Here is a 21,958-nt window from a genome sequence, read left to right as displayed (position 1 = left end):
TTTAATTGATTAATTACTTTATTAAGTCTTGTGAGACTCACACCTAGGTTTACCTAACCTAGACTCAGTATCTATGGCAAGCATCTTAGACTTCTAAAAAGATAATAAAGAATTATAACATAAGTCTAAAAAGACACCACTTGAGCCTTCGGCATGTTGATTGTTGAACCATCTTCAAGCTTTAGCTAATTCATTGTCTTCATCAAAACATAAGCAAACGTTGCTAATGTAATCTTTGACACTTTGCACTCTCACAATCAAACTTCATAAAATAATATAAAAATATTAATTTATAATTTTATAATACTTTTTAATAAAGTATCACTTTTTAATTGGATTGAAATACAAAATGAATATAAGCGACAAATCCATCAGAATCACTCCATTTCTATCTCTTATTTTGTCCTCATTACTTTTATGAAATAAAACAAACAGCTATCTACTTAAAACTTTGATAGGCCTCTAGAGATAGCTAGAAATAAGAGTTAGTCACAAAATTGGTCAGATGGTAGTTACACTATTGTATGAGTCAAATTTCATACTTTGGTTCTTTTATTATCTTTATAAGATCTCATTTTTCTAACAAAAAGTATTATATCATTTGCAGTTCTCTCCATTCTCTTTATAAACTCTAATTTTTCCAACAAAAAATATGATATATTTTTACAAAGAACCTTTCCCATTGATTATTTCTATGGTGGTGGCCCTATTTGATTTGTAAAATATAGGAAGCTTATTGGAGCAAAACGTTTTTACAAAGGATACCAAGCACGTCATAAAAATGCTATATTTAATACTGCACGTGACGATAGTGGTCATGGTTCACATACTTTATCAACTGCGGGTGGTAATTTCGTTGATGGAGCAAGTGTATTTGGGAATGGCAATGGAACTGCACATGGTGGTGCACCGAAATCCCATGTTGCGACCTATAAGGTGTGTTGGGCACAAAATAGTTATTGTTATGATGAAGACATTTTAGCTGCTTTTGATGCTGCCATAAGTGATGGAGTTGATGTGATTTCGGCATCATTGAGTGGAGAAAACACCGAATTTTTTCAAAGTGGTGTCTCCATAGGGTCATTTCATGCTGTTGCAAATGGCATAATTGTAGTGAGTGCCGCAGGAAATGAAGGACCAAATCCTACAACAGTTTCGAATGTGGAACCATGGACGTTCACAGTTGCTGCTAGCACAATTGATAGAGAGTTCGCTAATTATGTTAAGCTTGGTAACAACAAAGTCCTCAAGGTATATTGTGTATTACATTTTATCTTTGTTGTTAGAAGTTAGAGCTCTATTATTTGTATAACAAAAATCGACAACCAAGTGATATATAAACTCATAGTTGCAGATAATTTATCTAATTCACCTTAAAAGATGTATATGAGTATATCTATAATCATTCACTCATCAATCTGCATTTTCTATATGGGCGATTTTCAGTTGTTGAAATAATGGAGTTTGGTTTTCCTGTTTTACATTAAGTTTTAACATTAAGATTTGAAATACCCTAGTATATACATCAGAAGCCTTGAGAGGCTCATATAACATCTAATATTCTAACACTTCATTTGTTTATTTATTGTTAGGGATTAAGTCTTTCTGAGTTTGGCTTACCATCTGATAAATTATACCCGTTGGTCAATGCTGAAAATGCTAAAGCTCATAACGCAAATGCTACAGATGCGTAAGAATAATTATAACAATAACACCTTATTGAATAATTATTATTTTGTGGATATTCTCATATCATCTTATCCATTATTGTAGCCTTTATTGCAAAAATGGAACTCTTGATCATAACAAAGGCAATGGAAAAATATTGGTCTGTCATAGATATGATGGTGAACCAATCAGCCAAGGCGTGGAAGTTGCTCGTGTAGGAGGTGTTGGGATGATTTTGATTAACGATGATTCATCGTTTGATGTTTTTTCTGACACTCATGTGCTTCCTGCTACATATGTTAACTTTACGAATGGCAGATACATTTTAACTTACATCAACCACACTAAGTAATTGTTCTTCTCCGTGCTTGAGGATTTTAAATTCTTCCTAATTTGCCAAAATCAGGCATATTTATACAAAAAATAACATTATATATTGTACATATTTCATGTAGGTCTCCTTTGGCTCACATCTCTAGAGTGAACACAAATTTAGGTATAAGACCAGATCCAATAATAGCTTCATTTTCATCTAGAGGGCCCAGCAGCATTGACCCAACAATCCTCAAGGTTTATTTCATTTGTTAATACCCTTTATTTGATCTTAAATCTCAAGTAATGAGGTAAGTGTAACTTTTGTTTTGCATTTCAGCCTGATATCACTGCACCTGGAGTTGACATCATTGCTGCTTATTCGGAAGCCGTACCTCCAGGACCACATGATAAGCGCAGAACTCCGTTTATGACTATGTTTGGTACATCAATGGCTACTCCTCATGTTGCTGGCCTTGCTGGGTTGCTCAAAGCAATTCATCCTGATTGGAGTCCAGCAGCTATTAAATCAGCAATCATGACCACAGGTATATATGGAGATATTGTTTTGAGTAGAAAGACCTAGGCGAGTGAAGTATGAATTAGGCCATGAAGTTTAAAATAACGATAAGCTAAAACGTTACTAAACATAAAGTAATATAGATATGTTGTTGTCCAAGATGAAATTTCATACATTGTCCCCAAATTAATTAAAATATGATACATCAATTAAATTTTTTAATAATTCATTATTATTATTATTGTTTTTGCTTCATTATCATTAACATGTAACAATGTATGAGAAAAATATGAGACAATAAATCCATGTTTAAATATTAATGTAGACAGTTTTACACTTGTGATTATGGCATTCAATTTCTTATATACCCTCTAAAATAAAATTCATATCTTTTTCAGCTAGAATAAAAGATAACAGCGGGGAGCCAGTTTTGGATGAATGGTTGTTAGATAGGGCAACTCCATTAGCCTATGGTGCAGGGGTCATTCAACCTAATCATGCAGCAGACCCTGGACTTGTATATGACATAAGAACTACTGATTATTTGAACTTCTTGTGTGGCCGTCATTACAACAGTTCTATGATTCAGTTGTTCTATGGGAAGTCTTACACGTGTCCTGAGTCATTCAATATAGCTGATTTCAATTACCCATCAATCTCAATTAATCACTTAGTGCATGGGTATTCTCAAAATGTTAGTCGTACTCTTACTAATGTTGGTTCTCCGGCGAAATATAGAGTACACATCAATGCACCTCGAGAAGTTATTGTTTCAGTTAAACCTAAAATCCTGAGATTTAAGCATAAGGGTGAAAAAAGAAAATTCACAGTTACATTTACATTGAGGCCACTTAAAAAGTCCAAGGCTGATTATTTCTATGGGAGCTTGGTCTGGACTAATCACAAGCACATTGTCAGAAGTCCTATAGTAGTTAAGAATCCAATTCTATAAACTTTATGAGAATGTTGTACACACCTATAAACAATTTAGAGTTGTGCCTTTTGGTTTCAGGATAAGAAATCATTCCTTATTGACTTATCAATCTCGTTTAAATCTTGATCATAATGATCAAATGTATTTCTTCTTCATTATCTGTGCAATGTACATATTTTGTCTTCTTTCTATTATTTCACTTGGTAGAATGAATGTTACCCATCTCTTCTACTTGACTTATTGTGTGTTATCAATTTTATATTGCTTATGCTTGATAGTTTGAGAGTCAAAGAGGTATCATAAAAATATTTTAAAAATACAGTATCAAAATTTTAATTTATTCCTTTAAAAAGTAATTGCTATACTTTATAAATGCATATATCAAAGAATGTCCATATCAAATACACATTGGATACAAGTACATGTAAGATATTGAAGCATCCTTACTTCATCATAATTTACAAATAAGTGTTCTCTTTGAAAATTAAGAAGAGAATTGACACAAGTCACCACAAAGATGACATCTGGTGTGACTCACTTGGTTAAAAGTTAACTAGTTTCATAAATCATCAAAACACAATTGTTCATTGAAATAAAATTTGAACTTAGCGTTTGGAGAGATTCCATTCCGCATATATATACACTGAAACACATAGAACAAATTAATTGTGTATTTGTAATCTATAACCAGAAACCCACCCACCACAACTTGTTAAAGGATTTGTGCTGCATCTTTACACACCACACTGCTAAACAAAAATACGAAAATGCAATCTTTTTTTCCTTACCCAGAAATTTCTGCTTTGACAATACCCTTAAGCAATGCTTTGACATATAAACTCATAATTGCATATAACTTATCTAATTCACTTTAAAAGAAGAGGTATCTCAATAATCACTCACTCACATCAATCTTCATTTTCTATAGGGGCTATTTTCAATTTCTTAAATAATGGAGTTTAGTTTCCTATTGTTATATTAAGTTTTAATATTAGGATTTGCAATACCCTAGTATATACATTAAAAGCCTCGAGAGACTCATATAATATCTAATATTCTAAAACTTCATTTGTTTATTTATTGTTAGGGATTAAGTCTTTCTGAGTTTGGCTTACCATCTGATAAGTTATATTCATTGGTCAATGCTAAAAATACTAATTGCTCGTGTTGGAGGTGTTGGAATGATTTTGATTAATGATTATTCATGGTTTGAAGTTTTACCTGAAACTCATGTGCTTCCTGCTACACATGTTAACTTTACGGATGGCAAATATATTTTAACTTACGTCAACCACACCAAGTAAATTTTCTTCCTCGTGCTTGAGGTTATTAAATTCTTCATACTTTGAAGCCAAAACCAGGCTTATCCGTACAAAAAATAACATGATATATTGTTCATATTTGATGTAGGTCTCCCGCTCACATTTCTATAGTGAAAACAAATTTACGTTTAAAGCTGGCTCCAATAATAACTTCATTTTCATTAAGAGGTGTGTGAACACCTATTTTTGTTCGACTCCTAAAAGGTCCAACACCAGTTTTTTTAATATATATTATTAAAAAATAATTTTTTTAATTTAATTCAAAAATAGGTAAATAATAAAACAAAAAGTGGAAAATGAATCTGGTTGTTAACTAGATTAAGAGAGTGGAAAGAGATTCTCACATTTAGAGCAGAAGTGGGTTGAGGGGTTTTTCCACTAAGTAGTGGTTACACATTGATTAAAAAAGATGAAAGATAAATGGGATGATGGAGAGAAGTTAACTAATTTTTAGAGGGAGTGGTTTATGGTTTTTTAGGTTAGAGAGAGAACACTATAGAAGGGAGAGAGGGAAGTAATTAGAAAAAAGTGTCTATTCTCTCTCCCCATAGCACAGCCTCAGAGTCACTTTCCTCACATACCTACGTCTCTCTATATCACCACATCTTATAATTAAAATCTATTTTCCAACAACCTAAAAAACAAACCATTGCAATCACATAACATTCTCAACTTCTTCAAGGTCTAATTTTGGAATATATGCAAAATCAGTTGTTGTTTATTTGAACTTGGTGGATTCATTTAAGAAGATGATTCTCTACACATGAGGGCATTCAATAAACCCAAGGTTGTTGTTTCATCTCACAACTACCAACACGTTCCTAAGTAGAGGATCTCGACAACCCAATGTTGTCTTGACCAAAACCAATTTCTTTATAGCTTCTTCATGAGATAACCAGGTTGGGTGTTGGGAGATAATGAAGAATGGGACTATTCCGAATAGTACACCGAAGGCCTCAATTTCTCATGACCAACCGATATTAATCGTCGCATGCTGGTTATCCCAACCAATTTCATTAACAGCGTCCCTCACTCTCAACACATCTGGTGGTTTTATATGGATTAATGTCCTTTATAAAGGGTTAAAATGTTCCAATTCCTTCTTGACTAACAAGGGTGCCGCTGAACATGCTGGAACCTCTCTTAGACAAAGAATACAAGATGAATATCATGAAGTTGTGAAGAGAAGAGTTATTAAAAGGTGTCGGGTACATTCTACGTTGCAAAAAAAATATGAATGGTGGCTCGGGTTGCACATCTAGTGGGAAATCTCATGTTTTTTATTTCATTGGTGTGGCATTCCACTCTCTACCAATGACCCCTCTCACAGAGATTTTGTAAGAGGAGATGAGATCAACACGTGGTGTTATCCTTACTTTCTTAGACAATTTGGGTTGCTAAAGAAAATGGACACAATGATTTGCTTTAGGAGCATACTCATTAGTTTGGATTTGATGTTGGGCAAGTTGAAGACACCATTTTACAATTAGTGGTGCCAATTCCATGCCTTAGTCACTCAACTTCCGCATGTCTTTGATCAAGCGATCATGAAGTTAACACAAGTGGCGAAAGAAACTCCTCATACAAGATGCGTATCCAACAAAGCAAACAGTTCATAACATGAGTGCATGGGACATAGCTTGTGGTTCAACCAAACAAAAAATGTGGGGTCCATATGATACAAGCTCCTTCATGTTGGACGTGTTACCATGGCTTAGAGAAGCTGCATGGATGTACCTAATCTCACACTCTGTCTCATTTCCTAGTCACCTTGGATACATACTTGTCAGGGTTCTTTATGTTCAGTTGAAGGACATCGATTTAGGCTCAGACTCGCTCCCTATTCTCCTAAGGGTTCTTACCTATGTAGTGAAGTGGCCTATAAGGTTAAAGCCCTTTTAGTTAATTTGTTTCAATATCAGGTATGTTTTCTCAATTAGAAATGACTACCCACTGTTTTCATTCATTTACAAAAGTAAAGGGATTAAAGTGATTTCATTAATAACAATATTTTTAAAATTATTTGTTTTACTTAATAATGGATAATAAAGTATTTTAATCAATAATTTTAATTGAGATTCGATAGCGAGGTGATAACTCATGTCATATCTTTCTTTCCCTTTGAGTCGAGAAGTGGTTGCGATCACTAACATTGCCTCTATTATTTATCGAAGCCGGAAGGTGGTAAGTGGTCAATGTTGGCTCTTCGCCTATTAATTTTCTCAATAAAAAATATTTACGTTGTTTAAAATATGTTTTAATCACGTATGGGATTCAGTAACAAGGTTATGACTTGTATTGCATCTTTCTCCGTGCATCGAATTTTAGGAATTAATCAAAGATAAAGAGACGGTCGCCTTGTAGGCTTCTTTCTTCTCAACTCATCTTCTAAAGGTTGCGCTACGCTGTTTCATTTCACTCGATTAATTCCCAAAATCAATAAAAAAATATCATTTTCAACTAAATTAACAACTAATCAAAACACCTTTTTTCATTAACACACAAAAATAAGTATTTTCATTAATAAAATTTGCCAACCAATAAACATTTTTCTACTTAAAGAACTATGTAAGCCTTGATCCCTTTAATTACGTAGGACCAAAGTCAATATTGTCAGACTCAATAATAAAAATAAATAATTTTTTTTCATAATAAGTAAGTAATTAATCATACAATTTAATAAATAATAATAATAATAATGTCATATATTTTAATGAAGGGTACCGCTTAAGGCGGACGGGTAGGATGCTAATACCTTTCATCCCTTATAACCGACTCCCGAACCTGGATATCAAAAATCCAAAAGCCCAAGGTAATTGAGCTTAAAAGAGTGACGACTCTAAACAAAGTCATGCAAGCCAAAAAATGGGTGCGACAAGGCCCTAGTAACTTTGGCCCAACAATCCTCAAGGTTTGTTTCTTTTGTTATGAATTACCCTTTCTTTGATCTCAAATCTGAAGTTTAATTTTTATTTTGCATTTCAGCGAGATATCAGTGCACCAGGAGTTGACATCATTGCTGCTTATTCTGAAGGCGCACCTCCAGGACCACATGATAAGCGCAGAACTCCATTTATGACTATGTCTGGTACATCAATGGCTACTCCTCATGTTGCTGGTCTTGCTGGGCTGCTCAAAGAAATTCATCCTGATTGGAGTCCAGCAGCAATTAAATCAGCAATCATGACCACAGGTATATATGAAGACATTGTTTTGAGTAGAAAGACATAGGGAAGTGAAGTATGAATATTAGGCAATAAAATTTAAAATAACGATAACCTAAAACATTCCTAAACATAAAGGAAAATAATCTGAGATCATATTTCATATACTATCCCTACACTAATGAGAATATGATTTGTCAATTAAAAATTTTAAACATTTATTATTATTATTGTTTTTGTTTCAATATCATTTGACGCGTGACAACATATGAGACAGTACATGAGACAACTAATTTTTCATAACATAATTCAATGTTGACAGTTTTACCCTTGTGATTATGCTATTCAATTTCTTATACCCTCTGAACATAAAATTCGTCTATTTTTCAGCTGGAATAAAATATAACATTGGAGAGCCAGTTCTAGATGAATGGTTGTTCGCTAGGGCAACTCCATTAGCATACAGTACAGGAGTCATCCAACCTAATCATGCTACAAACCTTGGACTTGTATATAACCTAAGAACTACTGATTATTTGAACTTCTTGTGTGGTCGTCACTACAATAGTTCCATGATCCAGTTGTTCTATGGCAAGTCTTACACGTGTCCTAAATCGTTCCAAGTAACTAATATCAATTACCCATCAATCTCAATTACTCCCTTGGTGCATGGGCATTCTCAACATGTTACACGTACTCTTACCAATAATGTTGGCTCTCCGGGGAAATATAGAGTGCATATCAATGCACCTCCAGAAGTTGTTGTTTCTGTTAAGCCTAAAATCCTGAGGTTCAAGCACAAGGGTGAAAAAAGAAAATTTAGAGTTACATTTAAGTTGAAGACACTTAAAAAGTCCAATAATGATTATTTCTATGGAAGCTTGGTCTGGACTGATCACAAACACATTGTGAGAAGTCCTATAGTAATTAAGAATCCAATTCTATGAACTTTATGTGGATGTTGTACATACCTACCAAAAATTTAAAATTGGGATTTTTGGTTTCAAGATAAGAAATCATTCCTATTGCCTTGAAAAATATCCATCTCGTTTAACTCCTAATAATAATAATCAAATGTGTTTCTTGTTCATTTTCTATACAATGTACCTATTTTGTCTTCTTTTTATTATTTCACTTGATAGATTGAATGTTGCATATCTCTTCTACTGGACTTATTGTGTACTGTCATCTATTTCATATTACTTATGCATAATAGTTTGAGTGTCTATGAAGATGTCAGAAAAAAACATTTTAAAAATATAGTATCAAAATTTTAATTTATTCATTTAAAAAATAATTGTAATACTATATAAATACATATATCAAAGAGTGTCCATAACAAATACACATTGGATACAAACACATGTTAAATTGTTGAATATTTCAAGTGTGAATGAAGAAGTCTCACATGAATTGGCAAAAATGAATGAGTAAAGAAGTATATAAATGGATGGACTCATAGACTTAATGTCTGAAGGTTTTGGGTCAAGATATGATGTCAAACTCACTTTTATGATTTTTCACTTAACTCATAAATGAATGTTATATCTAATGAATGAATATCTTCCAACAAAGATAGATATTAAAGTGTCCTTAATGCTTCATAGTTTACAAAAATATAAGTGTTTTCTTTGAAAAATAAGAAGAGAATTCACAATTTAGTCACCATAAAATGACATCTGGTGTGACTCACTTGGTTAAAAGCTAACTAGTTTCATAATTCATGAAAACACAATAGTTCAGTGAAATAAAATTTGAACTTAGCGTTTGGAGAGGCCTTTAACACAACTTTTTCAGTCAACAAGGTTATACGTATACACTAGTAATGTAAGGTACCCATTTTTTATTTTTTCTCCTTATTCTTTAAAAAAATTGTCAAATTTTGATGTACAAACTTCTTGTATAATTGTTTTTAATTTTTAAATATAAAATTCATTGGGTTTTACTTTTCTTGGGAAGCACAGGCAAAAAAAACACTCATTAATTTCTACAAATTAAAACAAAACACCTAACACACAACACTACATACAAGAGCTGTGAATCGTGCTGACTCCTGAAAGCAATTGTATATCTTAGAATAGAGAGTAATGTTTATGATGGCAAAATATAATTATATAATTGAACTTTTTAAAGTATGAAAAACTACCACTGTTTAATCATGGATTATAATATATATGGTACCTAAAAGGCATAGGGGCCAACAAGTGAAGATACCGTATATATATAGAATGAAGGAAAAATATATAACTTAATTTGGTGAAAAAGTGGTAGGTCAGGTTGTGTGGGCATGATGCATGTGAAAGCTTGAGAGGTTTCGAGTCAGTCCCTCTAACCCCAATTATAAGCACCATTTGAGGGAAGAGAAGGAGGACGAAGATCACATATCTCAAAGGATGTATTATTTTCTATTTCAAATCAATTAAAATGTTATTTTTTATTACTTTTTGTATTTAAAAAAAAATTATTCATTTAACAACATTTTAATTGGTCCAAGATAGCAAGTGGGACATCATATGAGAGTATGAGACAGATGATCTCAATAATTCATTCATCATGGCCTCCAACTAAGCCCTTCTCTAACATATTGTTCATTGGGTCCCACAGTGAGCCCCAAGGTACTTTTTTTTTGTAACCAGGATTGTTTAGGTGCCCTTTGCCAGTTGTAGCATAAAGAGTTCAATTCATATAAGGTCTCAACTCTTTTAACAAGAACGGATGGGGAAGATCTCCATTACTCCAAGTCTTCAACTTCTTTTTGGTTCTTAGTAAGTAAAACTTACCTTGTCAATTGTCATCTTGTCTGCGTTCCTATGAGAAAGAAAAACCAATCTCCAAATGTTTGTTTGCTTGTTACTAATTAAATTAAAAGTTCACGTTTTAGTTTAGCATTGAGTTTAAAAGTCATAAAAAAGATAGAACCTATAGTTTATACCGAATAATCATAATGGTTAAACAGGATGATGTTCAGGGTCTTACGAAGCAAAATAGCATAATTGAAAGAGCATAAAATTTATGAACTGACAGTGTAAAATCCATACACATGTATTTCATCATCCACCGTTCATTTGGATTACTTTTTTTAAAAAAATTAACAATGATTAAATATCAATGATAAATGATACAATGACAGTGCATAAAATTCACGGCTAGTGCATATATCTTTTTCTATAGTTTGAATCATGTTTACAAAAACCGGACTGTATTACCCCATTTAACTAGCCAACTATACCACATAGTAAAACGTAATTATATGAGACATCAATCATGTAATCATGCAAACTGATCAATATTATTAAAATTAGTCATATTGACCAGTATCAATTTAAATTATATTGGTTATATCAAATAATTTTCATTTAAAATTATAAAAAAAGTATAAAATTATCTTAATTTTTAGCAAAATGTTGTTGTGGAAGTTAAAACATACAACCAATAAATTTGTTTATATTTTTAAAATACGATCAACCACCAAGTTCTACACTTTGTTTTAATAAATGATATAAATATATGTGTATCTATACAATTTAATTAGTAGATCATGTCTTAACCAATTTGATGACAATGGCCCTAATTCCATGTGCCTCATAACGTTCTTCGCATGACCTACGTATGAATGCTTTAGCACATTTAAGTCTTGGAATAGTTGGCCGACTAGACAGGTTGAACCTTCTCTATTCATATAACTAGGGAGTTACTAGTACATTTGCACTTCTAGTATTTTTTGCCACATGGTTAAGAACATACATATTACATATGGATTGTCTCTCTAAATATAAGAAATAACTTAAAATGATATATCCTTCAAAATTCAATGTCTTTCATTATTCAACTTGACAAAGTTTAAATATATACAATATCATGGTTATGATCTGGAAAACCAAAAATTGTAAATGAGTTTAAAAATAAATGAGTTAATTTTTTTTCATCACATAATATTATTAAGTTTAAAAATATTTGCATCAACAATATAATAATTGATTGAATTGGATTATAAATATTTTTACTTGGAATTAAACTCAAAACATACTCCTTTATTTGATCAATAATTTCAATAGTTGATTCAAGTATTGTTCTTGTTTATAAAAACTTCATTTTTTAGTGATCTTGTATATTTGGATAAGTATTTTGAACCATGACATTTATTGGATTATCAAAATTAACAAATGTATATGTCATTAGATAGGTAATGACCTAATTATAAGAATTGTAAAGAAAAAATAAATAATATAACTCTAACTAATACAAATCAATATTATTATATTTTTTTGTTGAAGCAATTATGTACAATTACTAATAGTTTATTATAATATTTTAAAATTGTAACATTGTCTTGATTATATATTTTCTTCGGTACAATTTTTTCACAAGAATTTTTAATGATCTACAAGAATGATAGATGATACATAAAATGATTAAATGATATTAATTGAGAACTTTTTAAAATCTATTTAAATGTGTAATTACTACATATTCTATTTACTATATTTAAAATATCTTTTCGAAGTTCATAACAACTTTGATACATAATTTTAAAGTAGAAACTAAATCATAATAATTAATATCAATAATTCCTTAATATATGAAAAGAAGCATTTGGGAACTATCAAGTTTTCTTTTTAATTAGTATTAAAAATGATTAATTTTATGAAATAAATTAAATATCATCAAATTTTCTCATTAATTGTAATATCATAGTTCCTTCTACTAATAATACGAATGGATTCCTAATATTAATTACCTTAATGATATTGAATGAGAATGTTTTCAGATCTTTTTGAATAATTACTACTAAACATTGTTATTTTCAAGAATTAAATTAACTACATATCGTTTTTAGTGAGACAGAATAACAACAAACTTCCTTATTAATTGTAATATAATAGTTTATTATTTCTATTGCTAATAAGTTAGATTCATGCTATTTAAGTTTTAAAAAATGATTAAATAATATTATTTGAGAATGTTTTAAGATCTATTTAAATGTATAATTACTACATATTTCATTTACTATTTTTAAAATGTTTTTTCAAAGTTTCATAACAACTTTAAAATATAATTTTTTAATTAAAACAAAATCATCGTGTTTTTGTCAGCAATAGTTAGGATGTTAATATTTTTTATGGGCGACGCTCGAACTCTCAATCTCCTTCGCTTCAATCCTAACCATCAAACTACCTTATAACTTATTTTTTTTTTCTTAAATTTGTTATGAGTGAGGTTGGAACCCACAACATCCTTCATTACATTTCTTAAATTTTTTCACCTTAATCATCCTATCACCTTATCACTCACAATCATTGTTATATATTTGTTCATATTCATTCATTACGTTATATATTTCATAATTGTTACGAATATTCCTTATATATTCCATAATTCCATAATTGTTCTGAAGATTCCTTTTTAATCTTCTTAATCTACTATCATTAATATTTTGTTTATGTTATATTTCATATTATTACTATTATAATATAGCAATTGTAAAATATAATTATAAATTTCTTAATTACATTATATATTTCATAATTGTTACCAAGATTCCTTATATATTCCATAATTTAGTTGTTCTTTCTCACAAGTCTTGGTTTATGTTGTTAATTGATTCTTTTAATTTTGTAACTGATCCGCAAATTTATATTCTATTTTGTAACTGCTACAAAAAATTCCAGCTACTCTATTTCTTCATGAGTTTCGAATTATATGTTATAATTTTACTAATTTATATTCATAATGAGAATTTGGAAATCATAAATAATTTAAACAAAATATATTTCTTATTGCTACTATTATAATATTGCGATTGTAAAATATAATTATTAATTATTTATATACTCCTTAATTACATTATATATTCCATAATTATTACAAAGATTCCTTATATATTTCTCAATTTAGTTGTTCTTTCTGGTATGTCTTGGTTTATGTTGTTAATTAATTCTTTCTATTTTGTAACTGATCCACAAATTTATATATTATTTCTGTAAGTGATACAAAAAATTCCAACTATTATATTTCTTCTTCAGTTTTGAATCATATGTTATAATTCTACCAATTTATATCTATAATGGGCAATGCTTAAAATTTGGAAATCATAAATAATTTAAACAAAATATAAATCAAATCAATTGGTTATCACAATCAAAATTCATCAGTTATATTTCTAGAAATTTATCTTCATAATAAGGAATGCCTAAAATTTGGAAACCATAAATAATTTAAATCAAATAAAATAAAGACATTATTCTTCTCCACATATGAGAATGCCAAAAAATCTAAAAGCAAAGAACAAAGATATTATATTGTGTTATTTACAACCCAAATAATACAAATTTCTAAGCAAACAATAAAATAAGGTAATGATGTTTAAATAAAATTTTCAAAAACACAAATATTGTGCCAAAATGAGTATATTAAACAAAAAATATATTAAACATCATCAAATAGAGAAAATAAAATACAAAATCCACTAGTGAATGAATAATTAACCATGAAACAAAAAATGGAGGTATCAATAACTAACTATGATTCTTACCTTATTTTAGAGAGGATACACTCTAGGTGTTTCTGAAACATGCAAAACAAAAAAATTGAAATGGTGACTCTTTGAATAAAAAAATGTGTAAGTAAAATAAGACATGCATGGAGAGAAAATTAACCTGCATAAATATTATAAGGAAGAACCAAACTACAAAGAAAGAGAGAAAATGATAAAAGTAAGATAAGATGAGGAGAACAAAAATAAATATAATATTGTAAGTGAATGTATATATAAATGGAGATTGAGTACATATCGTAGGTTTTGAAGGTCTGGTATTCCTTGAGGAAGATACCATTGCTTATCATACGCTAAGGAAGAGAAATATTGGAAGAACAGATCTACAAAATAATAAAATCAATGAGAATACATCTACCAAATAAGGAAATAAATGAAAAAATTACCAAAAAAATAAGAACAAATCTACAAAATAAATAAAAAGATTAATGAAAATATACTTTAAACATCAGATTTACAAAATAAGAATAGATCTACAAATAAATAAACGCACTCTAAAGAGAAAGAGAATGATGATAATGAAGATACATAATGAAATGAAACCAAAGAAAAAGAAGATTGTTGGAAGAGAAAAATTGTTGAAAGAGAAAAAGAAAGTCATGGACCTCAATAACAATTAAAATGCAATTTAAGGTGTAGTCATAAAAAATACAATAATTATTTATTAAATTATTACTATAATAAAGAAAGAGCAAATATAGTGTGAAAAAAGTACATGTGATTACCATGAAACCATTTAGGAGCGAAAAATGAAGGAAAATATGACATGTGACAAATAATAAGGTGTTAGAAGTTTTTTTTGTTATATATATAATATAATCAAATATTAAATTTTCTTATCCTAATTGATAACTTTATGGGAAGGATGAAAAACAAATCAACTTTTCTATTATTTTGTTGTATTAAGAGGGTATCTTACACCTTTTGGGTAAGGAACTAATTTCTTTTAAGATATGTGATTATTTTTCCTAACAAGTGTCACTCACTCACTCATAGGAATCGAACTGTTGACGACCTTTTGGTCATTGTGTGATCTAATGGAATATTACACCACTAGACCAGTAAGTTATTGGTACAAACTTTACTATTTGAAACAGCAAAAACAATTTCCTAACTTGAGTAGTAGAAGAGGAGCTAATTACCTTCAAAGTAAACACAAGACTCTCATAATTAAGAAACATTAAATAGCCAAATAAAAATAGGTGATCTTATTCCATCCACCATGGATGTTTCACATTCTGGTGTGGAGCATATATTCGTTATCTTCTGCTTCAAAATCCAACCAAAGGAACTAGACATATCTTAACAAATTGAATTTTTATAATAATTTAAATCAATCAATATTTAAGGGTTGTATATGGAGTTTTATGTTTTTAACTATTTATTTTAGATTCCCACTTTTTGCGAATTCCCGTCATATCAATCGCCACTTTGTTGCATAGGCAAATGATGAGACACGTACGTGTTGCATCGGCAAATGATCAGACACGTACGTGTTGCATCTTTCATCTTATAAGTAATTTGTTTCAAATGACGTGCCAAATCAATTATATGTTAACACGTAAATAAAATAAAATTTTAAATACAAAAAATAATAAAATGAAACACTTTAATTGGCTTCGGACATAAAATGGGGTATTATTTAGAACATGTGATATTTTTCCATAAGTAACATAGTGATAATAGTACGGGTCAATACGAACTTGATTATCAATAATTATGAAAATATTGGCATATGAATTATTGATTGGGTAAATTATAGAGCATTGCTATATCTTTTTACTAAATTCTCCTACTAATTTTTCTACCCATAAAAAAATGACATATGTCACTTGTAATCCAATCATTAATAATTAAAGTATCTTATTGTGACACATGTCATTTTCTTATTTTCTTATGGGTAGAAGGATATAGTAGGAGGATATATCATTTTTCGTAAATTATATACTCGCTATTATTGAGCACTTGATGTTTCAATCGGTAGTTATTACATGTGAAAAGAAATGAATGGTCAAAAGACGAAGGATGTGTTTTGCTGCAATTAAGCACGATGGAAAAAACACGGTGAATTATAAACTGATTAGTATCAATTGTCAGATTAATAAAAGTATTAATAAATACCTTAAGAGAAATATTAAAGAAAAGGAAAATCTTAATTTTTTAAATGACATCTTCATACTTCAATAAATGTTATACTTACTTTTAAAAAACTTCAATGTTAGTTTTCTTTTTTATATTTGTAAATAATATCTTTAGTGTCCTTATTAACACTAACATGACGAGTTCAGTCTACATATATTATTTAGGAATTAAAATAAATTTTTTTATTTGAGTGTATTTTAGATAGTACTTTTTTATGGGTACACTTTATATTAGGATTTTTTGTTTTATTATAATATTTAATTTAAGGTGAGAAAGATGATTAATATGTTGGTGATTATTACATATGAGATTCTGTGGTTTTTTATAGAACTAGAAAATTGTTAAGAATAAAATAAGAAAGTAAAAATTGCACAACAGTGATAGCTACACAATGTTTTGTCAAACATAACAATCTCATAATTAATTCTTTTCCAATAGACCATAACCAGAATAAATTACGAATGAGAGGAGAAATGCATATTGTTATATATCACTATTATGATAGATCGACTACTAGGGACTAGACCAATAACCAATCTGGCAAAATTTGGCCTATATGATCGTAGATTATATGATGTAAACCAAGAGGGCAACCTATGATTTGTGGAGGACAATCTTATAAATAGGAGAGTCACTTGGAGTCCACATTCTTATAATAAAATTATGATAGTTTTAGTTATTATTTTTAATAATTTGAGATTTTATTCTCATAATGAGTCTTAGGATTTAATTTAGTTTTAGGATTTATTTTAAATTATTGTTACATATTTTTATTTAAATCATGTAATATGATGGTTGAGAATTTAATTACTTGTATTATGGTCCATTAGTGGTGAAGTAGATTGATTAGGCATGACTAAAAGGGTTGTGTGAATCTTTGGGCTTCAATTCAGATTGGCAAGTATCAAGAGCAATTAGCCTACTCAAATGTAAATTCCAACTCATGGTCAAAAACATGAAGATTCAAGAATTTATGAACTTTCCTTTTCAAGCCTTTTCCTTGAGGAATCCGTCCATATTCAAAGTCAGCCAAGCAAGACACAAAACAAATAAGCACATGACTGAATACTCAATGGAATTCGGTCAAATCCATGCCAAGACAAATCTCTCATTAAACTCCCACTAAAGACCAATTAATTACATGTTTAATTAGGATTTTAAAATTCAAATTAGGATTTAGTCAATTTCAGAATTCTTATTTATGTATTCATTTTCAGCAGGAATGAATTAAGTTGAATTTTATTTGTATTAATTCCTCTTTAGTTGAGTTTTGCTCCTAATTTAGAACTTATCAAGACTAATTCTTGTAGCATTCATAAGCTTATCACCATTGGTGTGGCGTCTTAACTTTGTTTTTATCAAGGAGCATTCCTTGTGGTGAACCTCTTTGGCTTATCAAGCTACTTTGCTTGTGACGCCTCCATCTTCATCATTTTCACTTTCTTTTATTTAACGCAAACACATCAAAAATTATAAATCAAAATTAAACACCAGTTCAGTCCAAATACTAATTCCATACATATTTCACTTATAATCATACACAAAAACGTGAACATTCATATAAGAGTGTTATTCCATGAGTCAAATTAAATTTCAGGCAAGAAAGATCAACAAAGAAAGCAAATCACCCCTAGAGGTTCACATCACAATTTGAACTAAAGCCCAAAGATTCGCACACCCTTTTTTAATCATGCCTAATCAACCTACTTGGCCACTAATGAACCATGATACAAGTAATTAAATTCTCAACTCTTATATTACATGATTTAAATAAAAATACTTAACAATAATTTAAAATAAATCCTAAGACTAACCATGAGAAAAAAATCTTTAATTATTGAAAACAATAATTAAAACTATCATAATTTCCTTCCAAGAATATGGACTCCAATTGACTCTTGTACTTGTAAGATTATCTTCCACAAATCATAGGTTGCCCCCCTTGGTTTACATCATTATACTTCAAATGTTATCCTAATTAAGGAAAAATATGATGTTGGCTACTTTCATTCACGCCAAAGGCAAGTTCATGTCACCTTAACAATACAGGTTCTCGTTTCTAACATGGCAGAAGTAGACCCTTTAGAGTGTAGACCATTTCACCTCAATAGAAATAGGTGAAGGCATGTTAAGTGCCATTTTGTGAATGAAATATATATGATTTTGGAGTGTTTATTGTGTAGTCATGATGCAAATTGTGTACAACTCCGAAGAACTTAGTCTAATTTTGTCTTTTTTAGGAACTTACATGTGTTTATGTCAATTGTAGAATAAAAAGCATGAAAAAAATGAAAAGTTTGAGGTTTTTGAACACTGCACCCCTCGCTTGAGCTACAACCTCACCCAAGCAGGAAGAATGTCCCTCGCCCAAGCAAGGTGACTATCGCCCAAGCGACAATTTAAGGAAAAAAGGCTTAAATCACTAACTGTCCCTCGCCCAAGTGACGGACTGTCGCTCAAGCGACAAATGAAGCTTAAAAGGACCTGATTCACTTTGTGGCTCTCGCCCAAGCGAGGTGTTCATGGTTGAAGATGGTCATCTTTCTTGCTTAAGCGATAATCTCTAGCTTGAGCAAGAGACCATAAGTTTGGAAGATATATAGGCGGTTACGGATAGCAAAGAATGGGTATCAAACCATTCTCCAAGCTTTTCCACATGGTTTTTAGAGAGAGAAACACTGGAAAGGAAGAGAGAAGTCGTGAGAACGACTTTAGATCCATAATTTCTTGTGTCTCTCATGAGAAGAGTGTTGTAGTGGCAATGATGAGTGGCTAGTTCTTCAGTGTTAGGATTGAAAATTTAATTTTCTAACTTTTGTACTCCTTGATTCAATTCTTTAATATATTCAGTTATTTAATTTTGGGAAGTATATCTCGTGTTTAATGCTTGAGTTTACCTTGCTACTGAATTTTTTATCTTAGATCCAAGTTTAACTAGGAAGTTGAACTTGGTATCGAATTTGGTTTATCTTCCTTGATACATCATTGCTCTAGTAATGAACAATGATATATGAATTGCTTTTACATTAAACTTAAGACTAGATAATTGGTTAAATATCCAAAGAATTAATATTAGAGTAATTATCTAAGGATTTTATACTCAAGGAATTGATACAAATGATTCGAAGAAAATGTGCATCAAAATTTATAATTTCACAAGTTATGTGGAACTGAATCTAAATATTGCAAAGGGAAAGAAAGATGATCTTCAATCCCAACTTATTTAATTTCATAGTTTAACTTTTGCATATTAACATTTATATTCAAAAACCAAATGAACATTGAAATCTCAAATCTTATAAATATATACTCGATCTACTTCTATAGGAATTAGTATAAATTTACTCTACTCTCTAAGGACGATATACCAATATTTACCAGATTTTGTTACTTGAACGATATGGTTTACTTACAGTACCAAAAATTGCAACAAGGCACGTATGGAAAATATTCATATTCTCACTCTATTTTTCTTACTTTTAAGATACTTATATTTATTTGAGCTTCAAATTCTCTTTTCAAGTACCAACTCAAGATGGTCCAAAATGGACTCTTGCAAATCAACAACAAGATGAAGATTTCAACCACTCAAACATAAAATAATACACTGTGTTATGGGCTTATGGCAGCTCCAACTTTATTATTATCTTCAAAAGGATTAAAGGAGCACAATTTTTTCATTGGACTGTAAACACAAAAAAGCCATTGGACTACTTAGGGAAAAGAAAAAAACTTATTTCATTCTTCTAATTTTGCTACTTTGTTGCTGTTAGCAAACCGCGTCAAATTTTAAATTTTAATATATTGTGTCCTTAACTCTAAAAAAAAGTTATAAGCGGCTTAAAATTAGTATAGATCATGCAGTTTTAGACATAATTCTATCTTTCACAATTTCTTGGTGTGCATTAGATTCTTTGATATCTCATGGACAATTTTTTTCCCTCAATCTTTACTCACTGAAGTTGATCAATTATACTCCTTAATTTTTTTGCTAAGCACAGGAAATACATACAAAGCATAATGGGTACTAACCCAATACAAACAGAACCACAAAAGAATAATTAAGAAGAAGAAAGAATATAGAACCACGAATCCAAACACCAATTTGCAAATGTATAATAACTATTCACCTTACTGCAACCGAGAACCAAGCCTAAGATCTAATCTGGATTAAATCCATGATCTGAGTGTAGCCAAACTCCTTGCTACTAAAGATACAGCCATTTCTCATCAACAGATAGACCACAGGCAAAAAAACCAAAGCATCAGCCATAGTTAGCATCCTTTGGAATTCCAAATCTGCAAGCTAGAAATATATTTGTCCAGTCCACATGTACCTTGCAAACATGCATGTTGCATATAAAAATGATTCTAATGATCTATTTCTCTCTCTTTTTCGTAGTTCATAGATAAGGAGAAAAAAACACGTATGAATATGTTGTTAATTAAATAAGTAGTAATCTCAACGTGTATTATTACGATCAAAGTAAAACATTTAAGTGAAAGTAAATTTGAGCCTCAGCCGCTGAGAAACTTCTACAAGATTATAGGAAAGTACTTGTAAATAGGAGTGAATATTCACTAATTCACTGCACTCATCTGCTTCCTTTACACTCGTAGCTATACCGTAAAACAATAGAAATTACAAAGAAATGATAAAGAATTACAAGTGTAAAAGCAAATGGTGTAATATATAATCACTATATCATTTACCATTTATTTTGATTATCTTTTTTGATTTTGAATAATAAACGGTAAGAATTAAATATGACTGATAGATGATACAATGACAATATATATGAGTCATATACAATAAATAAATAAATATATATATATTTTGAAAAGTAAATACCAACTATTTTTATATGCAATAGATGTTATATCAACTATTAAAATTTTACGACTTCTCTTACACCATATCATATTATATATGTAGGTATTTTATTTTTTAGGAGAGATTTGTTTACACACAATTTAAGTTATATTAATTACATTCTATCTCATCCATTGAATTTTTTTAAATCTAACAGTCCAAATGAATGAAAATTAAAAGAAATCTAAGATGTTTTTTTTCTCTCTCATCATTTATTTTTTCACACATTTGGTCGGTTAGATTTAAGAAAATCTATGAATAAGATTGAATATAATTAATGTAACTTAAATTGTGTGTAAATGGATTGATTCTCTTCACTTTTATATGCATATTAAAAATGTATCTGTCGTATTTTATCTTTATATTACATATTACAAATCTATCTAAAAAAACAACTAAAAGTTGTTATAGGTTTGTTATTAAAATTACTTTTTATTATAGTTTATTAATCGGTTCAGTCTCAGCAACAC

At 30.0% G+C, this 21,958-nt stretch overlaps 2 protein-coding genes across 2 annotated transcripts in view; both read left to right on the top strand.

Moving 5' to 3' along the window:
- Positions 1-3,452, top strand: part of LOC109361921 (subtilisin-like protease SBT5.4) — a 7,418-nt gene extending 3,966 nt beyond the window's left edge. Inside the window, exons 6-11 of the mRNA XM_019607446.1 lie at positions 729-1,251; positions 1,593-1,690; positions 1,774-2,016; positions 2,124-2,238; positions 2,321-2,528; positions 2,899-3,452. Of these exons, the coding sequence (XP_019462991.1) occupies positions 729-1,251; positions 1,593-1,690; positions 1,774-2,016; positions 2,124-2,238; positions 2,321-2,528; positions 2,899-3,452 (1,741 nt within the window). The remainder of the gene's footprint in view (positions 1-728; positions 1,252-1,592; positions 1,691-1,773; positions 2,017-2,123; positions 2,239-2,320; positions 2,529-2,898) is intronic.
- LOC109361920 (subtilisin-like protease SBT5.4) lies at positions 5,674-8,867 on the top strand. The gene is made up of 4 exons (XM_019607445.1): positions 5,674-5,964; positions 6,547-6,678; positions 7,742-7,949; positions 8,311-8,867. Exons 1-4 carry the CDS (start codon positions 5,674-5,676, stop codon positions 8,865-8,867), a joined length of 1,188 nt encoding a protein of 395 aa, XP_019462990.1.

This window comes from Lupinus angustifolius, chromosome LG12, assembly GCF_001865875.1.
Source record: "Lupinus angustifolius cultivar Tanjil chromosome LG12, LupAngTanjil_v1.0, whole genome shotgun sequence".
NCBI classification, from domain to species: domain Eukaryota; kingdom Viridiplantae; phylum Streptophyta; class Magnoliopsida; order Fabales; family Fabaceae; genus Lupinus; species Lupinus angustifolius.
This window is presented reverse-complemented; position numbering and strand designations above follow the sequence as displayed.

Excerpts from the sequence above, each read along its gene's own strand:
- LOC109361920 (XM_019607445.1), top strand. The coding sequence starts at position 5,674 with ATGAAGAATGGGACTATTCCGAATAGTACACCGAAGGCCTCAATTTCT. Across the intron at positions 5,965-6,546 it reads GAGTTATTAAAAGGTGTCGG|GGTTCTTTATGTTCAGTTGA; the intron begins GTACATTCTACG and ends CATACTTGTCAG. Across the intron at positions 6,679-7,741 it reads TTAATTTGTTTCAATATCAG|CGAGATATCAGTGCACCAGG; the intron begins GTATGTTTTCTC and ends TTTGCATTTCAG.